The sequence below is a fragment of the Euwallacea similis genome, chromosome 3, assembly GCF_039881205.1.
Source record: "Euwallacea similis isolate ESF13 chromosome 3, ESF131.1, whole genome shotgun sequence".
In the NCBI taxonomy this organism is placed as follows: domain Eukaryota; kingdom Metazoa; phylum Arthropoda; class Insecta; order Coleoptera; family Curculionidae; genus Euwallacea; species Euwallacea similis.
The window spans coordinates 6854162-6873127 of record NC_089611.1 but is presented as its reverse complement, the minus strand read 5'-3'; the positions used below and the strand labels follow the sequence as shown (position 1 = coordinate 6873127).

The 18966-nt window shown below is 37.8% G+C and overlaps 4 protein-coding genes across 5 annotated transcripts; 2 read left to right on the top strand and 2 right to left on the bottom strand.

Moving 5' to 3' along the window:
• Positions 1–6266: 6266 nt before the first annotated feature.
• On the bottom strand, positions 6267–7207 carry UQCR-Q (Ubiquinol-cytochrome c reductase ubiquinone-binding protein). Of its 2 annotated transcripts, XM_066406870.1 has the most exons (3): positions 7078–7207; positions 6787–6951; positions 6267–6719 (listed from the first exon to the last, which is right to left on the bottom strand). In XM_066406870.1, the coding sequence occupies exons 2-3, from the start codon at positions 6938–6940 to the stop codon at positions 6625–6627; spliced, it is 249 nt and encodes an 82-aa protein (XP_066262967.1). In that variant the 5' UTR covers positions 6941–6951; positions 7078–7207; the 3' UTR covers positions 6267–6624. The 2 variants fall into 2 exon arrangements, with proteins under 2 accessions (XP_066262967.1, XP_066262966.1); XM_066406869.1 differs by lacking the exon at positions 7078–7207 and having other exon boundaries at positions 6787–6969.
• A 187-nt stretch (positions 7208–7394) lies between these two features.
• tam (DNA polymerase gamma, catalytic subunit tam) lies at positions 7395–12711 on the top strand. Its single transcript, XM_066406312.1, has 7 exons — positions 7395–7467; positions 7530–9138; positions 9754–10115; positions 10293–10571; positions 10631–10837; positions 10889–11870; positions 12558–12711. Exons 2-7 carry the CDS (start codon positions 7577–7579, stop codon positions 12571–12573), a joined length of 3408 nt encoding a protein of 1135 aa, XP_066262409.1. The 5' UTR covers positions 7395–7467; positions 7530–7576; the 3' UTR covers positions 12574–12711.
• A 1185-nt stretch (positions 12712–13896) lies between these two features.
• Nup35 (Nucleoporin 35kDa) lies at positions 13897–15135 on the top strand. The gene is made up of 2 exons (XM_066406608.1): positions 13897–14031; positions 14095–15135. The coding sequence occupies exon 2, from the start codon at positions 14095–14097 to the stop codon at positions 14953–14955; it is 861 nt and encodes a 286-aa protein (XP_066262705.1). The 5' UTR covers positions 13897–14031; the 3' UTR covers positions 14956–15135.
• Positions 15136–16650: 1515 nt separating this feature from the next.
• Hou (GID complex subunit 8 homolog protein Houki) lies at positions 16651–17938 on the bottom strand. The gene is made up of 4 exons (XM_066406573.1): positions 17757–17938; positions 17500–17696; positions 17251–17448; positions 16651–17197 (listed from the first exon to the last, which is right to left on the bottom strand). Exons 1-4 carry the CDS (start codon positions 17866–17868, stop codon positions 17021–17023), a joined length of 684 nt encoding a protein of 227 aa, XP_066262670.1. The 5' UTR covers positions 17869–17938; the 3' UTR covers positions 16651–17020.
• Positions 17939–18966: the final 1028 nt, after the last annotated feature.

The window sequence follows — 18966 nt, the reverse complement described above, 5'->3', positions numbered from 1 at the left end:
TTGTCTAGAGGAACATTTTGAGTGGTCACACGACCGAATCGGACCAGAAATTTCCGAGCGCAGAGCGTGCAAACTTTTAATATTTACCCGGTATATTTCACGTATGTGGACTTCTATCTCTGAAAATCATCAAAATAGTCCCACGACTGATCCCTCCGTTGGATAGAGCTTGTCTAGAGGAACATTTTGAGTGGTCACACGGCCGAATCGGACCAGAAATTTCCGAGCGCAGAGCGTGCAAACTTTTAATATTTATCCAGATTATTTGACGTGTGTGAAGTTTTTTCTCGGGAATTCATCAAAATAGTCCCACGACTGATCCCACCGTTGGATAGAGCTTGTCTAGAGGAACATTTTGAGTGGTCACACGGCCGAATCGGACCAGAAATTTCCGAGCGCAGAGCGTGCAAACTTTTAATATTTATCCAGATTATTTGACGTGTGTGAAGTTTTTTCTCGGGAATTCATCAAAATAGTCCCACGACTGATCCCACCGTTGGACAGAGCTTGTCTAGAGGAACATTTTGAGTGGTCACACGACCGAATCGGACCAGAAATTTCCGAGCGCGGAGCGTGAAAACTATTGATATTTAACCGGTTTATTTGACGTAAGTGGATTTTTTTCTCAGGAATTCATCAAAATAGTCCCACGACTGATCCCTCCGTTGGATAGAGCTTGTCTAGAGGAACATTTTGAGTGGTCACACGGCCGAATCGGACCAGAAATTTCCGAGCGCAGAGCGTGCAAACTTTTAATATTTACCCGGATTATTTGACGTGTGTGAATTTCTTTATCAGGAATTCATCAAAATAGTCCCACGACTGATCCCACCGTTGGATAGAGCTTGTCTAGAGGAACATTTTGAGTGGTCACACGACCGAATCGGACCAGAAATTTCCGAGCGCGGAGCGTGCAAACTATTGATAATTAACCGGTTTATTTGACGTAAGTGGATTTTTTTGTCAGGAATTCATCAAAATAGTCACATGACTGATCCCACCGTTGGATAGAGCTTGTCTAGAGGAACATTTTGAGTGGTCACACGACCGAATCGGACCAGAAATTTCCGAGCGCAGAGCGTGCAAACTTTTAATAATTAACCGGTTTATTTGAGGTATCTGGATTTTTCTCTCAGGAATTCTTCAAAATAGTCCCACGACTGATCGCACCGTTGGATAGAGCTTGTCGAAAGGAACATTTTGAGTGGTCACTAGGCCGAATCGGACCAGATATTTCCGAGCGCGGAGTGTGCAAACTTTTAATAATTAACCGGTTTATTTGAGGTATGTGGATTTTTCTCTCAGGAATTCATCAAAATAGTCCCACGACTGATCCCACCGTTGGATAGAGCTTGTCGAAAGGAACATTTTGAGTGGTCACTAGGCCGAATCGGACCAGAAATTTCCGAGCGCGGAGCGTGCAAGCTTTTAATAATTACCCTGTTTATTTGAGGTATGTGGATTTTTCTCTCAGGAATTCATCAAAATAGTCCCACGACTGATCCCACCCTTCGATAGAGCTTGTCTAGAGGAACATTTTGAGTGGTCACACAGCCGATTCGGACCAGAAATTTCCGAGCGCGGAGCGTGCAAACTTTTAATAATTAACCGGTTTATTTGAGGTATGTGGATTTTTTTCTCAGGAATTCATCAAAATAGTCCCATGACTGATCCCACCGTTGGATAGAGCTTGTCGAAAGGAACATTTTGAGTGGTCACACGGCCGAATCGGACCAGAAATTTCCGAGCGCGGAGCGTGCAAACTTTTAATAATTACCCTGTTTATTTGAGGTATGTGGATTTTTCTCTCAGGAATTCTTCAAAATAGTCCCACGACTGATCCCACCGTTGGATAGAGCTTGTCGAAAGGAACATTTTGAGTGGTCACTAGGCCGAATCGGACCAGAAATTTCCGAACGCGGAGCGTGCAAACTTTTAATAATTACCCTGTTTATTTGAGGTATGTGGATTTTTCTCTCAGGAATTCATCAAAACAGTCCCACGACTGATCCCACCGTTGGATAGAGCTTGTCTAAAGGAACATTTTGAGTGGTCACTAGGCCGATTCGGACCAGAAATTTCCGAGCGCGGAGCGTGCAAACTTTTAATAATTACCCTGTTTATTTGAGGTATGTGGATTTTTATCTCAGGAATTCATCAAAATAGTCCCACGGCTGATCCCACCGTTGGATAGAGCTTGTCTAGAGGAACATTTTGAGTGGTCACACGGCCGAATCGGACCAGGAATTTCCGAGCGCAGAGCGTGCAAGCTTTTAATAATTAACCGGTTTATTTGAGGTATGTGAATTTTTCTCTCAGGAATTCATCAAAATAGTCCCACGACTGATCCCACCGTTGGATAGAGCTTGTCTAAAGGAACATTTTGAGTGGTCACACGGCCGAATCGGACCAGGAATTTCCGAGCGCAGAGCGTGCAAGCTTTTAATAATTAACCGGTTTATTTGAGGTATGTGAATTTTTCTCTCAGGAATTCATCAAAATAGTCCCACGACTGATCCCACCGTTGGATAGAGCTTGTCTAGAGGAACATTTTGAGTGGTCACACGGCCGAATCGGACCAGAAATTTCCGAGCGAGGAGCGTGCAAGCTTTTAATAATTAACCGGTTTATTTGAGGTATGTGGATTTTTCTCTCAGGAATTCATCAAAATAGTCCCACGATAGAGCCCACCCTTCGATAGAGCTTGTCTAGAGGAACATTTTGAGTGGTCACACGGCCGAATCTGACCAGAAATTTCCGAGCGCGGAGCGTGCAAACTTTTAATATTTACCCGGTATATTTGACGTATGTGTATTTCTATCTCAGGAATTCATCAAAATAGTCCCACGACTGATCCCACCGTTGGATAGAGCTTGTCTAGAGGAACATTTTGAGTGGTCACACGGCCGAATCGGACCAGAAATTTCCGAGCGAGGAGCGTGCAAGCTTTTAATAATTAACCGGTTTATTTGAGGTATGTGGATTTTTCTCTCAGGAATTCATCAAAATAGTCCCACGATAGAGCCCACCCTTCGATAGAGCTTGTCTAGAGGAACATTTTGAGTGATCACACGGCCGAATCGGACCAGAAATTTCCGAGCGCGGAGCGTGCAAACTTTTAATATTTACCCGGTTTATTTGAGGTATCTGGATTTTTCTCTCAGGAATTCTTCAAAATAGTCCCACGACTGATCCCACCGTTGGATAGAGCTTGTCGAAAGGAACATTTTGAGTGGTCACTAGGCCGAATCGGACCAGAAATTTCCGAGCGCGGAGCGTGCAAACTTTTAATAATTAACCGGTTTATTTGAGGTATGTGGATTTTTCTCTCAGGAATTCATCAAAATAGTCCCACGACTGATTCCACCCTTCGATAGAGCTTGTCTAGAGGAACATTTTGAGTGATCACACGGCCGAATCGGATCGGGAATTTCCGAGCGCGGAGCGTGCAAACTTTTAATATTTACCCGGTATATTTGACGTATGTGTATTTCTATCTCAGGAATTCATCAAAATAGTCCCACGACTGATCCCACCGTTGGATAGAGCTTGTCTAGAGGAACATTTTGAGTGGTCACAAGGCCGATTCGGACCAGAAATTTCCGAGCGCGGAGCGTGCAAACTTTTAATAATTACCCTGTTTATTTGAGGTATGTGGATTTTTCTCTCAGGAATTCATCAAAATAGTCCCACGACTGATCCCACCGTTGGATAGAGCTTGTCGAAAGGAACGTTTTGAGTGGTCACTAGGCCGAATCGGACCAGAAATTTCCGAGCGCGGAGCGTGCAAGCTTTTAATAATTACCCTGTTTATTTGAGGTATGTGGATTTTTCTCTCAGGAATTCATCAAAATAGTCCCACGACTGATCCCACCGTTGGATAGAGCTTGTCTAGAGGAACATTTTGAGTGGTCACAAGGCCGATTCGGACCAGAAATTTCCGAGCGCGGAGCGTGCAAACTTTTAATAATTACCCTGTTTATTTGAGGTATGTGGATTTTTCTCTCAGGAATTCATCAAAATAGTCCCACGACTGATCCCACCGTTGGATAGAGCTTGTCTAGAGGAACATTTTGAGTGATCACACGGCCGAATCGGACCAGAAATTTCCGAGCGCGGAGCGTGCAAACTTTTAATAATTAACCGGTTTATTTGAGGTATGTGGATTTTTCTCTCAGGAATTCATCAAAATAGTCCCACGACTGATCCCACCGTTGGATAGAGCTTGTCTAGAGGAACATTTTGAGTGATCACACGGCCGAATCGGATCGGGAATTTCCGAGCGCGGAGCGTGCAAACTTTTAATACTTACCCGGTATATTTGACGTATGTGTATTTCTATCTCCGGAATTCATCAAAATAGTCCCACGACTGATCCCACCGTTGGATAGAGCTTGTCGAAAGGAACATTTTGAGTGGTCACTAGGCCGAATCGGACCAGAAATTTCCGAGCGCGGAGCGTGCAAACTTTTAATAATTAACCGGTTTATTTGAGGTATGTGGATTTTTCTCTCAGGAATTCATCAAAATAGTCCCACGACTGATCCCACCCTTCGATAGAGCTTGTCTAGAGGAACATTTTGAGTGATCACACGGCCGAATCGGATCGGGAATTTCCGAGCGCGGAGCGTGCAAACTTTTAATATTTACCCGGTATATTTGACGTATGTGTATTTCTATCTCAGGAATTCATCAAAATAGTCCCACGACTGATCCCACCGTTGGATAGAGCTTGTCTAGAGGAACATTTTGAGTGGTCACAAGGCCGATTCGGACCAGAAATTTCCGAGCGCGGAGCGTGCAAACTTTTAATATTTACCCGGTTTATTTGAGGTATCTGGATTTTTCTCTCAGGAATTCTTCAAAATAGTCCCACGACTGATCGCACCGTTGGATAGAGCTTGTCTAAAGGAATATTTTGAGTTACCGGTTACCAGTCTGCCGTCTCAACAAAAATGCTTTGTGTTAAAAAGAGACAAAAACTGCTTGAGCAAAGAAATTGCAAATTTATTTCATATTTGCAAGTAGCGCCATCTTGCCCGGTTTGCAAAACAGATCAAAATGAAAATTCGGTAGTTTGTTTCTGCTATTGTGTTGTTAGGTAGTCTTGCAGTACCCATTTTTCAATCGTTTTGTTGAACCATTTAGCGGTGTTCTCAAGTTTCTAATATCAAACAAGGCTTTCGGTAAGTACGAACTATTAATACATATTATTTAAATTATAAACCAAATTAATGTTATCTATTAGGTATTAACGTTCATATATTTCCCCCATAACACTGCATTGTAATATTTATAATTATTTTCCAATACCTTATTTCAACCCTTCTAGGCTTCTAAAGCATATTCCCAACCCCTACAAAATTGAACCAAATTTTGTTAGAAAAAAGGTAGGACTATTATTAATTTTGGGTCTATAATTTTTTTCTTTTCTATTACAGAAATGGCAGAAACAAAAAGGTGCAAACCATACATTTCAAGACCAAAAAAATGCAAGCATATATGCCATAACGATGAATTTTTCCACCTAGAAGTACACCACCAAGTGGTTAGAATCTTACGCAATAAAGGAAACTATCTTCACCATGCTCAGGCTTCACATGGCTGTACATTCCTCGTGTCTGTACGTCCAAAATTTAGAAGATCCCTGTGGATCAAAACTGGAAGCTATGTTTTGGTGCAACCTATTGAGTACCACAACAAAGCCAAAGCAGAAGTCGTGAAGATTTGCACCCCAAAACTTATAAAACATTTGATGGATGCTAATCTATGGCCGAAGGAGTTTGAGATGGCTGGTTACAAAAAATCTCGTGTACCAAGGACCAAAGATGCTTATGTGTTTATCAATACCAATAATCCAAAAGATGAATCTGATAGTTTGGATGATAGTGGACATGATATTTCATATAGCAGTGAATCTGATAGTTCAGATGAGAGTGAATTGGATAGTTCAGAGACAGTAAATCTGATAGTTCAAATGGTAGTGATTCTAATAATTCAGATGGCAGTCACTCTGATAGTTCAGATAAAAATCAGTCTCATGGTTCAGGTTGTATTGAATCTGATAGTTCAGATGGCATTAAATCTGATATTTCGAATTAAAGTGTCACTTTAAATGGAAGTAACACTGAGAATCCTACTCTGCTCCAAGAAGGGGCTACATCAGCCTAAGCATTAGATTTTCATTTGAAACTTACATATATATTTGTTACAAATGGGATTTGTTTAAAGTATATAGAAATAGACAGATGGATAGAAATGTTCAATGCTTATTAAATATGTTTATATTGCCATAATAATAAAAACTTAACACGGCAAAATTATAAGGATAAATTCCTACCTGGTTTTTCTTTATTCTATTATGTGAAGTGACTAATAGCTTAAATGTTAACTTGCTAAGGCCATTTTGATCAATCCTAAAAGTGAAGTAGAAAAACCATACTTTCACACCTCGTCATGAAAATAAATACTTGAAGGCAACATTTCAATAATTTAATTTGTACAATTTATTATGTAACTGGAGGTAAAAATCTTTCTAAAAACCCCAAACACATCTTTACACAAACAACTACAAAAATGAACCTGGCAGGTTAACATTAGGCTGACATAATGGACTTTTAAGCATTACTTATCATTTTCAAAATCTGCGGGATTTTTCCTCATCAAATGGGCATGTTCCTTTTCAACTTGGTCATATACTATGTAGGCAAGACCTAATGCTATAAAGGAAAACTCGTGCAAATTTTCACGTAAGAAAATTGAGGCTTTGTAGGGGTCTCTACTTACGAGGAACCACATAGGGTACATTTGACAATATCCTTGTCAAAACGTTGCCAAGCCCAGGCACCAGAGCTCCACCAAAAGCCCTCAGTTCAAAGGGGGAAAGCCTATAAGTGATGATACCCCGGTATTTCCAAAGTCCACCAAATCCGTGACCCATTGCAAGTAGCTCTGGAAAACGGAAGAGCTTACATAACATGTCATTATTACAATTACAAGAATAAAATTTGTAACTCATATATGGATGGGGAGTTGGAGGACTGAGATAGGGGCATAAGGTTAATGTTTTTTACTTACAATTTTGTACTTAATTTAATTTAAAAGGTAAAACTAGCGAAAAGGAAATTCCAGGTGAAGCTCTTTAAGAAATTAAGGGTTTTCGGAAAGACAAATCTAGTTTGGATCGATGTTTGTCAGCTGATTTTTAACTAGTTGGATTGGTTGGCTGTCATAAAAGGTTAATCCGATTTCTTCGAAAACAGCAGGGATCAATAGGGTGTAAACCAATGTTTTCGAAAAGGACTATTGAAATGACAAGTTGTCGATCAAAAGTCATAGCTAGTCAACATAATTTTTAGCTGTTTAGGTTAGTTCAGGTTAGTCGGTCGTATGGTTTCTTTTTCCTAAACGTTTTATTGCACTATTCGGAGTTATTTTTCAAGTTTCCAGAATCAAACAAATCTTTCGGTAAGTATAAATTATTAGTACACTTTATTTAAGTTATAAATCAAATGAATGTTATTTATTAGATCTTCATGTTTATACGTTTTCCCCATAACACTGCATTGCAACGTTTATGGCTACTTTTCAATACCCTATTTATGCTAAAAGTGCTCTATTTCGATTAACCGGCTGGCTAATTGCCAAAAGGCTCTATTATGAAATCCGTCCACAATCTACACGTAAAATATTTACTCCAAATCCTAGTAAAAAACCAGCCTACCTTAAGCCTAAACATCCAAAGACACATTCTCCTAGAATCAATGAACTTGGCATTCAGATGCTGTCAAAACCAATATATGACCAAATATTTCCTAATTCTCATAAGGGGCCTACAATCACAAAAGAATTAATTGAATTAAGCAAGTCCGAACTATTAAAACATAACATGAAGAGAGAAGACATAGAAATGCAACATGAGGTCGATTTTAAGCTGCCCCCTCTAAAAGGTGCAAATATTGAAGATCATTTTTTAATAATTGGCAATGAGCAAATTCAGTGCTATAAAGACTTACTTTCCAAACTTTTGAAGCATATTCCTGACCCCCCACAAAATTGGTTAATGCAGCAAGGCTGGATTCGTTATGAGCCTGGGCAATTACCTCAGAAAGTTGACTACCCTCTTGAAGATGCCTTAGTGTTTGACGTTGAAACTTGTGTGAGAGTCGGCAAGGCACCTACATTAGCCACAGCAGTGTCAAATAAAGCTTGGTATGGTTGGATTAGCACCACTCTAATTGATGGGACATATATCCCAAATACAACTCATCAATACCACCTAGATACATTAGTGCCTTTAGAAAGTGCTCCTGGAGATAATGGAGAAAATTTAAATGAGCACCAACTTAAGCCAAAAGTCATTGTAGGCCACAATGTATCTTTTGATCGAGCTCGGATTAAAGAGCAATATTGGCTTAATAAAACTAACACGCGTTTTGTTGATACGATGAGCTTGCATGTCTGCATTAGTGGTTTAACCAGCTATCAAAGAGCCATCATGAAATCTTCAAAATTTATTGAGGAGGATGACATATGGAAAGGCAACAGTTCTTTAAATAATTTAGTAGATGTATATAGTCTTTACTGTAGGGGTAAGCTAAGTAAGGAAACGAGAAACCTTTTCCTTGAGGGCTCCTTGTCAGATATTAAAGAAAATTTTCAGGAAGTAATGAATTATTGTTGTGGGGATGTCATTGCTACTTATGATGTCCTGAAGGCCCAATACCCGTTATTCCTCGAACGATTTCCACACCCAGTAACATTTGCGGGAATGTTAGAACTAGGCACCGCATACTTGCCACTGAATGAAAACTGGAATCGTTATATTGCGGATTCGGAACAATCGTTTGAAGATTTAGAGAATGAGGGTAGGATCATTTTGGCTCGAAGGGCTGATGAGGCATGTCAGTTAATGCATCATGAGGAATATAAAAAGGACTTGTGGTTTTGGGATGAGGATTGGGGGGTTAAGCAATTGAAGTTAAAAAAAGTTGTTACTAAGAATAAAAAATTTGAAGAATTGGAGCAGAAAGGAGAGGATGAAGAAGTTGATGAGCTTGAGAAGAAGTTTAGGGATTTATGGAGGACTGGAGAGCACTTGCCGAAAAATCGGACCTTGCTACCAGGATATCCAAACTGGTGAGTGCTCCACAGGGGGCAGATCGCTGAGGTATTTTGTTTTATAGTGTGTTGCAAATTCGAGTCCATTGATCATTGTTACCTTGGAAATCATAAAAGATGCAAAGTCACTTAAATTGTGGTAAAGTTGTGGAATGGGCTACTTAAGAAAAAGCCTTTTTGACAATTAGAAAATTTTGAAGTGCAGATTGTTAGGACTTTCTAAATTTCAAGAAATGTTATATTTCAAATGTGAATTAGAAACAATTGAAAATAAGAATAATGTATGCTACATGAAATATTCTTTGAAGAAAGAAAGAAGATAGAAATTTGAGAATGTTGAGGAAAATGAAAACATTCGATAATATATGTGCATTTTGTGGAATGGCTAATTGCGCATTTTTGCCAGAATGTAACGAAGCTAATGACTTCTGTGGTTTCCATGGTCTTAATGATCTCCCTTGTATTTGGAACACCCTGTAGATGCTCCAGGTATTTATAAAAAGAACTCATTTCAAACTATTTATAAGATATTTTGAAATTTCTGAGGTATTTTTATTTACAAAAATTCATCAGCTATCTATCCCTCAGTACCCCATTAAGGATCTGGTTAGAATTCTAATAATTCATGCATAGGTATAGAAAATTGTGCACTAAACCAGGCTCTACACTAGACTGGGTTCCAGGACCGCACTTAATAAGCACATCAATGAAGATTTCTCCTAAATTATTGTCACTTACTTGGGAAGGATATCCCTTACATCATATAAAGAACAAAGGCTGGGGGTTTCTAGTTCCTTTCTCCCATGATCTGGACATAAGCACTCAACTACCATTACAGCAACTATTGGAAAAATGTCCTTTGCTAACCCAAAAACCGGACAGTGTTGATGGAAAGGAGGCAATGGCGAATATTGCTAAATCAGTTGATGAGCATTTATGCAAAAAGGAATATTATTCTCAGTTAAAGAAAGATAAAACTGGAGGATTGTACAGAGGTAAAGCTCAATGAGAGCTCTTGTACAGATTCTTACTAATGGATATCTATGTTATTATTGCAATACTGGATAAAGCCGCTTATTTACATTCTAATGGTCAAATTTCCTTCTAAAATCAATATATAACAAGAGATCCATTGGTTATACAGCAGAATATCCTCTGTCCCCTAATTTTAGGAACTGGCATTTGGTGTAATGAAGAAGTGGATGGATGCTGCTGGTTTTTCAAACTTCCCCATAAAGATGGGGCCGCATATAACGTAGGAAATCCTTTGGCCAAGGACTTCCTAAATAAATTTTCTGAGAATGTTTTGGCAGGCGATTCGGAGAGTGCCGAAGAAGTGCTCACTCTTGCCCGAAAGGTCTCTTATTGGCGTAATAATAGATCCAGAATTTTAGAGCAAATGGTTGTCTGGTTGCCTGAAGAACACTTGCCAAAGAGAGTGAGAAAATCAGGTTTGTTCTGATGTCGCTTCTTAAAAAGGATTATAAATGTTAATAATTTTATGAATAAGGAATGGTTTATGGTGCCATTGTGCCTCAAGTAGTGGTTTGTGGAACTTTGACTCGCAGGGCAATGGAACCCACTTGGATGACCGCGTCTAATGCCCATTTGGAACGAATAGGCAGCGAATTAAAAGCCATGATCCAAGCACCTTCAGGATATAATATAGTGGGGGCTGATGTTGATTCACAGGAATTGTGGATCGCAAGCGTTTTAGGTTTGTTCGGAAAACATTTTGTGAGTTTGCATTGAAAACTTTATTTCTTAGGTGACGCTCATAGCGCAAAAATGCATGGCGGTACCCCCCTGGGTTGGATGACCTTATCAGGAACCAAAGCCAAGAAAACAGATATGCATAGCGTAACGGCACAAGCAGTGGGCATTTCTAGAGATCATGCTAAAGTGATCAATTACGCCCGAATATACGGGGCAGGGCAACAGTTTGCTGAGCGCCTTTTGAGACAGTTCAATCCTTCCATGAGTGAATCTGAGGCTAAAAGCAAAGCTCAAAAAATGTTTGCTTTGACTAAAGGCAGAAAACTCTATATTTTGAGGCCTGAGTACCTAATAGAATTTGAGGATAAGCCCTATAGCAAGTGGCAAGCTTTCCAGATGGCAAAGGCCTGGGGAAAATCTGTGGATCAAGTGTTTTGTAACTCAAAATGGGTTGGAGGGACTGAATCTGCAATGTTCAATCGTTTAGAAGAAATTGCAAATGGTCCAGAGCCTCGTACACCGTTTTTGGGAGGCAGACTCACTCGGGCTTTGGAAACTGAATCCCTCAATGAAGACAGATTCATGACTACAAGAGTCAACTGGGTGGTGCAATCTGGAGCTGTTGATTTCTTACATTTACTTCTAACTTGCATGAGATGGATCATGGGAGATAAAGTACGATTTTGCATAAGTTTTCATGACGAAGTTCGCTATATCGTCCCTGAAAAATACAAATACTGTGCAGCCTTAGCTTTGCATGTGGCAAATTTGCTGACGAGGAGTTTTTGCTGTCATCGATTAGGCATTTATGACTTGCCACAATCAGTGGCGTTTTTTTCTAGTGTGGAAATTGATACAGTTTTGAGAAAGGAGTGCAATGATGACTGTCAGACTCCCAGCAATCCTCATGGCTTGGAAAAAGGGTATGGCATTAAGCATGGAGAGAATTTGGATATATACCTAGCCATTGAGAAAGCTCAAGGAAAAAATAGTTGTTGGTTTAAAGGTGATGGATTAAAGGAAGCTCACAAAAGGTGAATATCACAGTGCATTTTACCTTGAAATAATATGTAAATAATATAACATACAGGGTATTAAGGGACTTGTCAATATGGCATATTATGTTTGCCTATCGTTGCACGCGTAACCCGTGGAAAATAAATGTATATGAAAAGAAAGGGTTTTCCGTGTAATTTTTAAGTCTGTGATAATGCAATTTTCTAATCATTGTAGAAAAGTCATTTGAAACGTCGCGACATTCACTTTTATACACATAAATAGTCAAATATTAATAACGTAAAAAGAAAATGTATTTGCAGGTTTTAGTAGATAGCTAATTACTTTTGATTGTATCAAAGCGACAAATATAGAAACATTTAAATTCGCTATTTGGTTAAGAAATATAGTTTAATTTGACTTGAAACACAAAATTGCAGAATGTAAATGTCAGATATATTGTTATACTAACTCAAATAGTCACAAGATATAATGGCATCAACATTTACTTTCAATTGGAAGACAACTTATATTATAACTTCAAGATTTTATATTAGCTGAAAACCCAAATTCTGGCCAATAAAGGAATATAACGAGGGAAAAGGAGATCGTTGCAATGTATTGTTTGTAATAAAGCATTAAATAAATAACATTCTCCACATGGCATTTTTTAAAGTTAGCACGATTAGTAATTATGGTTCTTTAATTCTTCTTTTCTATTGCAGAAATGACAGAAAATAAATGGCGCATATCAGATATGTCAAGAATAAAAAAATACAAGCACATATCCCGTAATGATGAATTTTCCCTCCCAGAAGAACACCAGCAAATAGCTAGAATCTTAGACAATAAGGGAAATAATCTTCATCAGGCTGAGACTCCAGATGGCTGTAAATTCCTCGCGTTTCTACCCCCAAAATTTAGGAAATTGCTGTGGATCAGAACGGGAAGTTACGTTGTGGTCGAGCCTATTGAGAACGACGACAAAGTCAAAGCAGAGATAACGAAAATTTGCTTTCCAGAATTTATAAAGTATCTGATGGACCATAATGCATGGCCGGATGAGTTTGAGGTTGCTAGCTGCAAAAAATCCACTGTGTCAAACACCGAAGATGCATATATGTTTGTCAATACCAATTACCCAGAAGACAGTCAATCTGATAGTTCAAGTGACAGGGAATCTGGTAGTTCGGATGAAAGTGATACTGAGAGCTCTGATGGGCAAGAATACGCCGTAAATGAGGATTCTGAAAGTGACAGCAAAAAAGGTGCTAAATAAACCTAATTATTAGGTTTTAATTTGGGACTTGTATGTATATTTATGTATTTGTATAATGAGGATTGAATTGTTCTTGTTGAATGCTTATTAAATATGTTTATATTTTCATAATAATAAAGACCAAATAAAGTGAAATCGTATGGTTAAATTCATATGTAAATAATAAAATGTGAAGACGCTCATAGTTTGTTTAAAACGTTAACCCTGTAATTCTATTTAGACTGATTCTAGAGATTAAGTGGAAGAGCAACATAAAAATACATAAGGTGAATTCAGCAAAATCCTTGTCAATATTGGCAAGGCCAGAACAACAGCCCCATCGAAAGCCAAATGAGGAAAACTTTTAAGTGATGATGCCCTATTACTAAAGTCCATCAAATCCATGACTCATTGCAAGCAGTTCTGGGAAAGTGAAGAGTTTACGTAGTATGCCATTATTACGACTGGAAAAATAGGGTTTTTGACTTTCTAAAAATCTAGAAATTAAAAAAAGGCAAAAACTATATAGAAAAATCCTGGTAAAGTTTAGTAAAATAATAAAAAAGCGAATTAAGACATTAAAGGTTAGGAGTCCGAATTGATCCCAATCAGCTGATTTTCAACCAATCGGATTGGCGCTCTATCATCGGAGATCAATTCGATTGGTTAAAAGTTAGCTGTTAGGATTAATTCGATTTAGGCCAACATTTCTGAAAAGGACTAAGATGACAAGTTGACAATTAAGGGTCATGCTCAGACTATATAGTTCTCTTTCAAAAACCTATTAAGTTAAAAAAAGACAACATATTAATTTCAGCAGACGTTAATGTCAATTAAAAAACATGTATCTTTTTTCGATTACCTCAAAAATTAAACACAACAGTTTAAAATAATATAGATTTAATTTACTGGGTTTACGTACCCCCTTTTGCTCTATAACAGTAAGGAAAACACTCCTACGTTTAATATTCCATTATCTGACCTTCCCGTTTAATCAATTTCAGATGGAACCCATGACTTTGGGCAGCGCCCCTTCCAGCCCCCAAACCCCAGGTACCAACCCCAACTTTTTACCCAGTTTTCTAATCGGAGACATCCCCCCATCGACGCCCTACAATCCGACTGTGTCCCCGGGCCGTAACAAGACCCCTGTTGGTTTTCGATCCAGCTCAAGTATCAACGAAAGCCGGAGCTTGCGGCAGAAACTTTTCAACCAGTCTGGTAGCAGCGAATCACCTGCCCCAGTGACTTCGCCCTTTGTCCCAATTGGTGAAAAGGCTGGTCCTCCAAAGACTGGTTTGTTTGACACTTTGGACTCTGCTAAAAAAATGACGACAACTCCAATTTTAAGTAGTACTGTTGCATATCCGAATGAAGTAGGACTGTTTAATGAGAATTTTTCAAGGATTCATCCTGAAGAAGGTTTTATTCCCTCTAGGAGTTTTAATAGTTCCTCAAGGCTGGAACAAGTAGACACCAATTGGATTACAGTATTTGGTTTTCCTCCAAGTTGTTTAAATTCAGTTATATCACAACTATCAAACTGCGGAGTTATAACAGACAGACTCATCCCTCCACAAGGTAATTGGATTCATGTAAAATTCAATAATTTCTCGGAAGTAAACAGAGCATTGTCTCTCCATGGGAAATGCATTAATAACAACATTATGATTGGAATACAGCTCTATTATCCCAAAGAGAATAAGGAAAACAGCAGTGCAATTGCATCTTCAGCAAGAGCAAGATCCTTGAGACACTCGTTCATATCTCCACATACTTCAAATACAGTGCTGCCTGTTCAAAATGTTCCTCAAAAGTCGACTGGCATTGTCAGTAAGGCTATGGAGTATGTATTTGGTTGGTAGTTTAAATTTAAGTCGTGATAGTGATACGAATTTTTAATATAATATTTAAAATATAAAGCTTTGTGTCGTTGTTTAAGTAAAAGTCTCATGATCCGTTTAGTCCTAAAAATCAGCCTTTCTAATATAATATTTTCTTGTATGATTTACACTTTATTTTTTTTATGTAAAATTTATACTCAAACTGCTTAAGATGTTTTTCTTTGTCCTTAACCTGTGTTTATTATATCTGTTTAAGAGAAAATCAAAGAGTGTAATCTGGTGGACTTTCTGGGCTCTAGCAGTCTCAAAATTTTCCATGAATGTTGCATCCTTGGTTTCAGCTGTAATAGAATATAGTTGCTGATTAATCTTAGACTTTACATGTTCAACTTCTAAGACAAGATATAGGGATGGATGGTATCTATGGAGGTCTCAATTCCAATTTACAGCTTCTAGTAATACAGGTAGATATTGAAAAGTTATTTCCAACAATTGGGGAATTATTACTCTAGCAAATTCTTTTTAGGAGTTAACAAGATCCTTATTAAAATAATTAAAAATGTCGCCCAATTGATGAAGGATCATTTGTTGATATCATAAATGAGTGTTTTATAAATGGAGTATTTCTAGATAGTTACAAGATTGCTTGAGTTATTGTTTAAGAAGGGTAGTCCCTCTGTGTTGGACAAGTACAGGTTCATGTATGTATTATCAGCATTTCTGAATGTACTTCAAAGAGCTATATGCAAATACATTTTGGGATTTCTGCAGAGGCACAATACATTAGTTCATAAACAATTATTGTTCCAAAGGCGTGGTGCCTAAAAAGTCGACAGAGGTAACTGTATTTTAAACGGTTCAGTATACAAGTACCACCAATTCAAATGGAAACATAGGGATTGTGCAAGTGGGAGAACGGCCGCACAGGGTTTAATATGCCTCTTATAAAGATCAACGAAGTGGGCGGAGTCAGTACGGCCAACGCCTCCGACTTCAATGTTTAGATTATTAACAATTTCGCTGTCTTCGCGGCACTCTATTGGTACTTGTCGGAAGCATATCAAACCTTATGCGGTCCTCCTACTTATACATATAATCCTTGTTTCCTCTTGAACTTACAATACTTCTATATGTATTCCAGAACGTCGATCATCGTAGTAGGGTTGCAGGTTTGTACTTGGATCTATCAAAGGCATTTGGCACCACAACTCATCTGTTTCTGATACACGTATTTGTTTATGAGGGATCGCAGAGTGTGTGCTCACTTTTGATCAGCAATTATTAGCAGGATCAAAGATAATACTCTGCGTTGTGTAATGGTAAATCATATTTCTATGATACATCATTTTGTGAGCATGATATCCCACAGGAACCAATTCCAGAGCTTTTGCTTATCCTGTTTTGATACGTCGTTAATGAACACTGATCACACATTTGTGACACTATCAGACAATTCTGTTGAGTGCTTGTTTGACTAAGACCGCCAAGCATGGTATTATTGTATATACCTCTTAAAACTGCCAAGAGTGGTGTCCTATATTAAAGGTAAAAATTTCTTTTGCATGTGCTTATTAATGAGAGATGATACAAATTTTACACAATACTAAATTTTTGGAAACAAACATGGTTTTCTCTTAGTGAAATGTCCATCTGGATTCAAAATTGTGACGCCAACGCTCCTCACAATTGCTTTATATTAAAAACAAAATTTAATGATTTTCTTAATATATTACTGTAATGAACCACTCACAATATATAAGAAATAATTAGTAAACGCCCCTAAATTCAATTTCACTTCATTTCTAGTGCAACATTGCTAAGTTCCATTGTTTTGTCTAGTAAGTAAATAAATAAAAATTAGTGATTATCTTCAATATACACAATCAGAAAGACAACCACCTATTTTCTACAAAAATTTAAAAAAGGAGACAGAACAATTAGTAATGAAAAATATTTTGTATATTGTACAATCTTAGTTTCTTGCAATTGATGTCCAATTAGGTGAGTTTTAATTGTTTGGTAAGTAATCGTTGAATGGAAAGTTCTGTCCATAGATAGCTCGTCTATAAATAGACAAAACTGAACATCATTTAGGATCTGAAATGGCTGCACTGGCGAGATCAGTCATTTTTGGATACTTCACATTCTTTTTGCTAAGTTTTTCCTGGGCCCAAAGAATGAGTTTTAGTAAAGTAGATATTTTTGAAGTTGTGGTTTCTTGGTGTTCCATTTTCAGTATAGCAGCATTTACCTCACTGGCAACCTAGCAGAATTTCCTTAGCTCGGTCATTTGCATATTTTGCTATTTTGACATACCTTTTGCCGATGTGAAGGTGACAATAAATCCCCAAAGGGGCTACTCAAAGGATCTTCAAAAGCAAGAAGAGCTATTGTTCTTTCTAATTCTATGAGCACTGAATGATCTCCTTCTCCTGCCTCACTAAGATGACTTTGGGCAAATGACAATGCCTCTTCTATTCTATTATTCCTGATTAGTTCTATGAGATGCAGTTGCTGTAAAGAAATTCAAGCATAACTTGTTTATTTGACTTAAAATTATTTTACCTGTAAGTGAAAATATAAATATCTGTCATTGTCGAGCAGCTCTGCATGCAACTGATTTATTAAAGTGGTAGCTTCCTCAATTCTTCCGTTCATAATCGCATCTCGAATCCGCATTCGATCATCCAAAGAGTGCAGATTCACTGAAGGTGCAACTCCGGATTCTTGCTGAAATTTCTCTGCTGCTTCTTTAAATCCTTCTGCAAAAGATCTATCGTTCCATCGACCTCAATATTTTCGAAAAACGGTGGAAAACGTACCTGTTACCAAGTAATTCATTATTAGTTTGTTCATGTTACTGCGTCCTAAGTCGTTATCTTCAAGCAGCTTAATCCAATCCTCCTTTGTTAGGATTTCGGGTTTCTCACCCATAATTTTCGAGGAAATGTTTGTTTTTTTAGCTAGAATAATAAAAATTACCTTCGTGGCCTTGAAATCAACTCGACAGTTGATCAGTCAAAAAAAGCCAGTGACATTGACATTTGGCTACACTTTTTCGAGCAATTTATAATATTTCTAGAATTTGTACTGGCGAACTTTTGCTGCTCACTTTACACTTTGAAAAGTTGGGAAGGAAACGATAATGCAGCACCAACTTATCGAAGAATTCAGTAGGTAATTAAATCTCTCTGAAAGGATAACATCTTTTATCTACATAGTGTACTTTGATTACTTGTTCCGTGGAGCATATTTTTCTCAACACTTTTGTGTATAACTTATTGCATAACCAACTGACCTGATGTCAAAAAATGTCCCCTTATCTGATTATTAAGCCATCAATTATAAATTGCAACGGTACAAATGCTAGCATTATTATAAAAATCGCAACGGCTTTCGACGCTCTTTTATGAGCCTAATAACGTATGTTTTTTCATAAAAACTTTACATTTATTTTCCTTTTCTAATTATATGCAGAAACAACCGAAGTTAAATATCTCTGGAGAAAATTAATTTCATTCAAGTCCTCAATGTAGATAATAGCTACTTGTTGCTAATGTACATTATACAGACTTGAGCGAAAGCTACATTTTTCACTGATTTTTACAAGTTATTATCATAACAGCATTCATCGTATTTAAGTAGTTTACGTAAGTGCACAACCCAACCTATAAAGTATAAGTTAATGTCTCTCGTCCATTTATACCGCGCTATAGTGGGATTCTATTATCTATTATTAGCATAATGTATTTTCCAGTTGGTAATAAAATTTAATAAGATTTCCACCATATATTTTTGTACATAATTGTTATGTACGCCACTGATTTAATGAAAACAAAATTATACCATAAATTCTATATCACAATTTTTTCTTAAAGGTTCTTTTGCTCAACCTTAATTAAAAACTTACCGATAATGGCGTCCGATTTGACTAACTACATTGTTGTCGCTTTTCCAATCTTGCGTCTATTCAAGTAGGTGTCTCCTTAATGCTGTTCCTGACCGGTGCGCGGCGTTTAAGTGACTAACTTC

Excerpts from the sequence above, each read along its gene's own strand:
- Hou (XM_066406573.1), bottom strand. The coding sequence starts at position 17,868 with ATGGGTGAGAAACCCGAAATCCTAACAAAGGAGGATTGGATTAAGCTG. Across the intron at positions 17,697-17,756 it reads AATGAATTACTTGGTAACAG|AAGGATTTAAAGAAGCAGCA; the intron begins GTACGTTTTCCA and ends GATCTTTTGCAG. Across the intron at positions 17,449-17,499 it reads ATTTATATTTTCACTTACAG|CAACTGCATCTCATAGAACT; the intron begins GTAAAATAATTT and ends ATTTCTTTACAG.
- tam (XM_066406312.1), top strand. The coding sequence starts at position 7,577 with ATGGCTACTTTTCAATACCCTATTTATGCTAAAAGTGCTCTATTTCGA. Across the intron at positions 9,139-9,753 it reads CTACCAGGATATCCAAACTG|GTATAGAAAATTGTGCACTA; the intron begins GTGAGTGCTCCA and ends ATTCATGCATAG. Across the intron at positions 10,572-10,630 it reads AAAGAGAGTGAGAAAATCAG|GAATGGTTTATGGTGCCATT; the intron begins GTTTGTTCTGAT and ends TTTATGAATAAG.
- UQCR-Q (XM_066406870.1), bottom strand. The coding sequence starts at position 6,940 with ATGGGTCACGGATTTGGTGGACTTTGGAAATACCGGGGTATCATCACT. Across the intron at positions 6,720-6,786 it reads TGTACCCTATGTGGTTCCTC|CATTAGGTCTTGCCTACATA; the intron begins GTAAGTAGAGAC and ends TTTCCTTTATAG.
- Nup35 (XM_066406608.1), top strand. The coding sequence starts at position 14,095 with ATGGAACCCATGACTTTGGGCAGCGCCCCTTCCAGCCCCCAAACCCCA.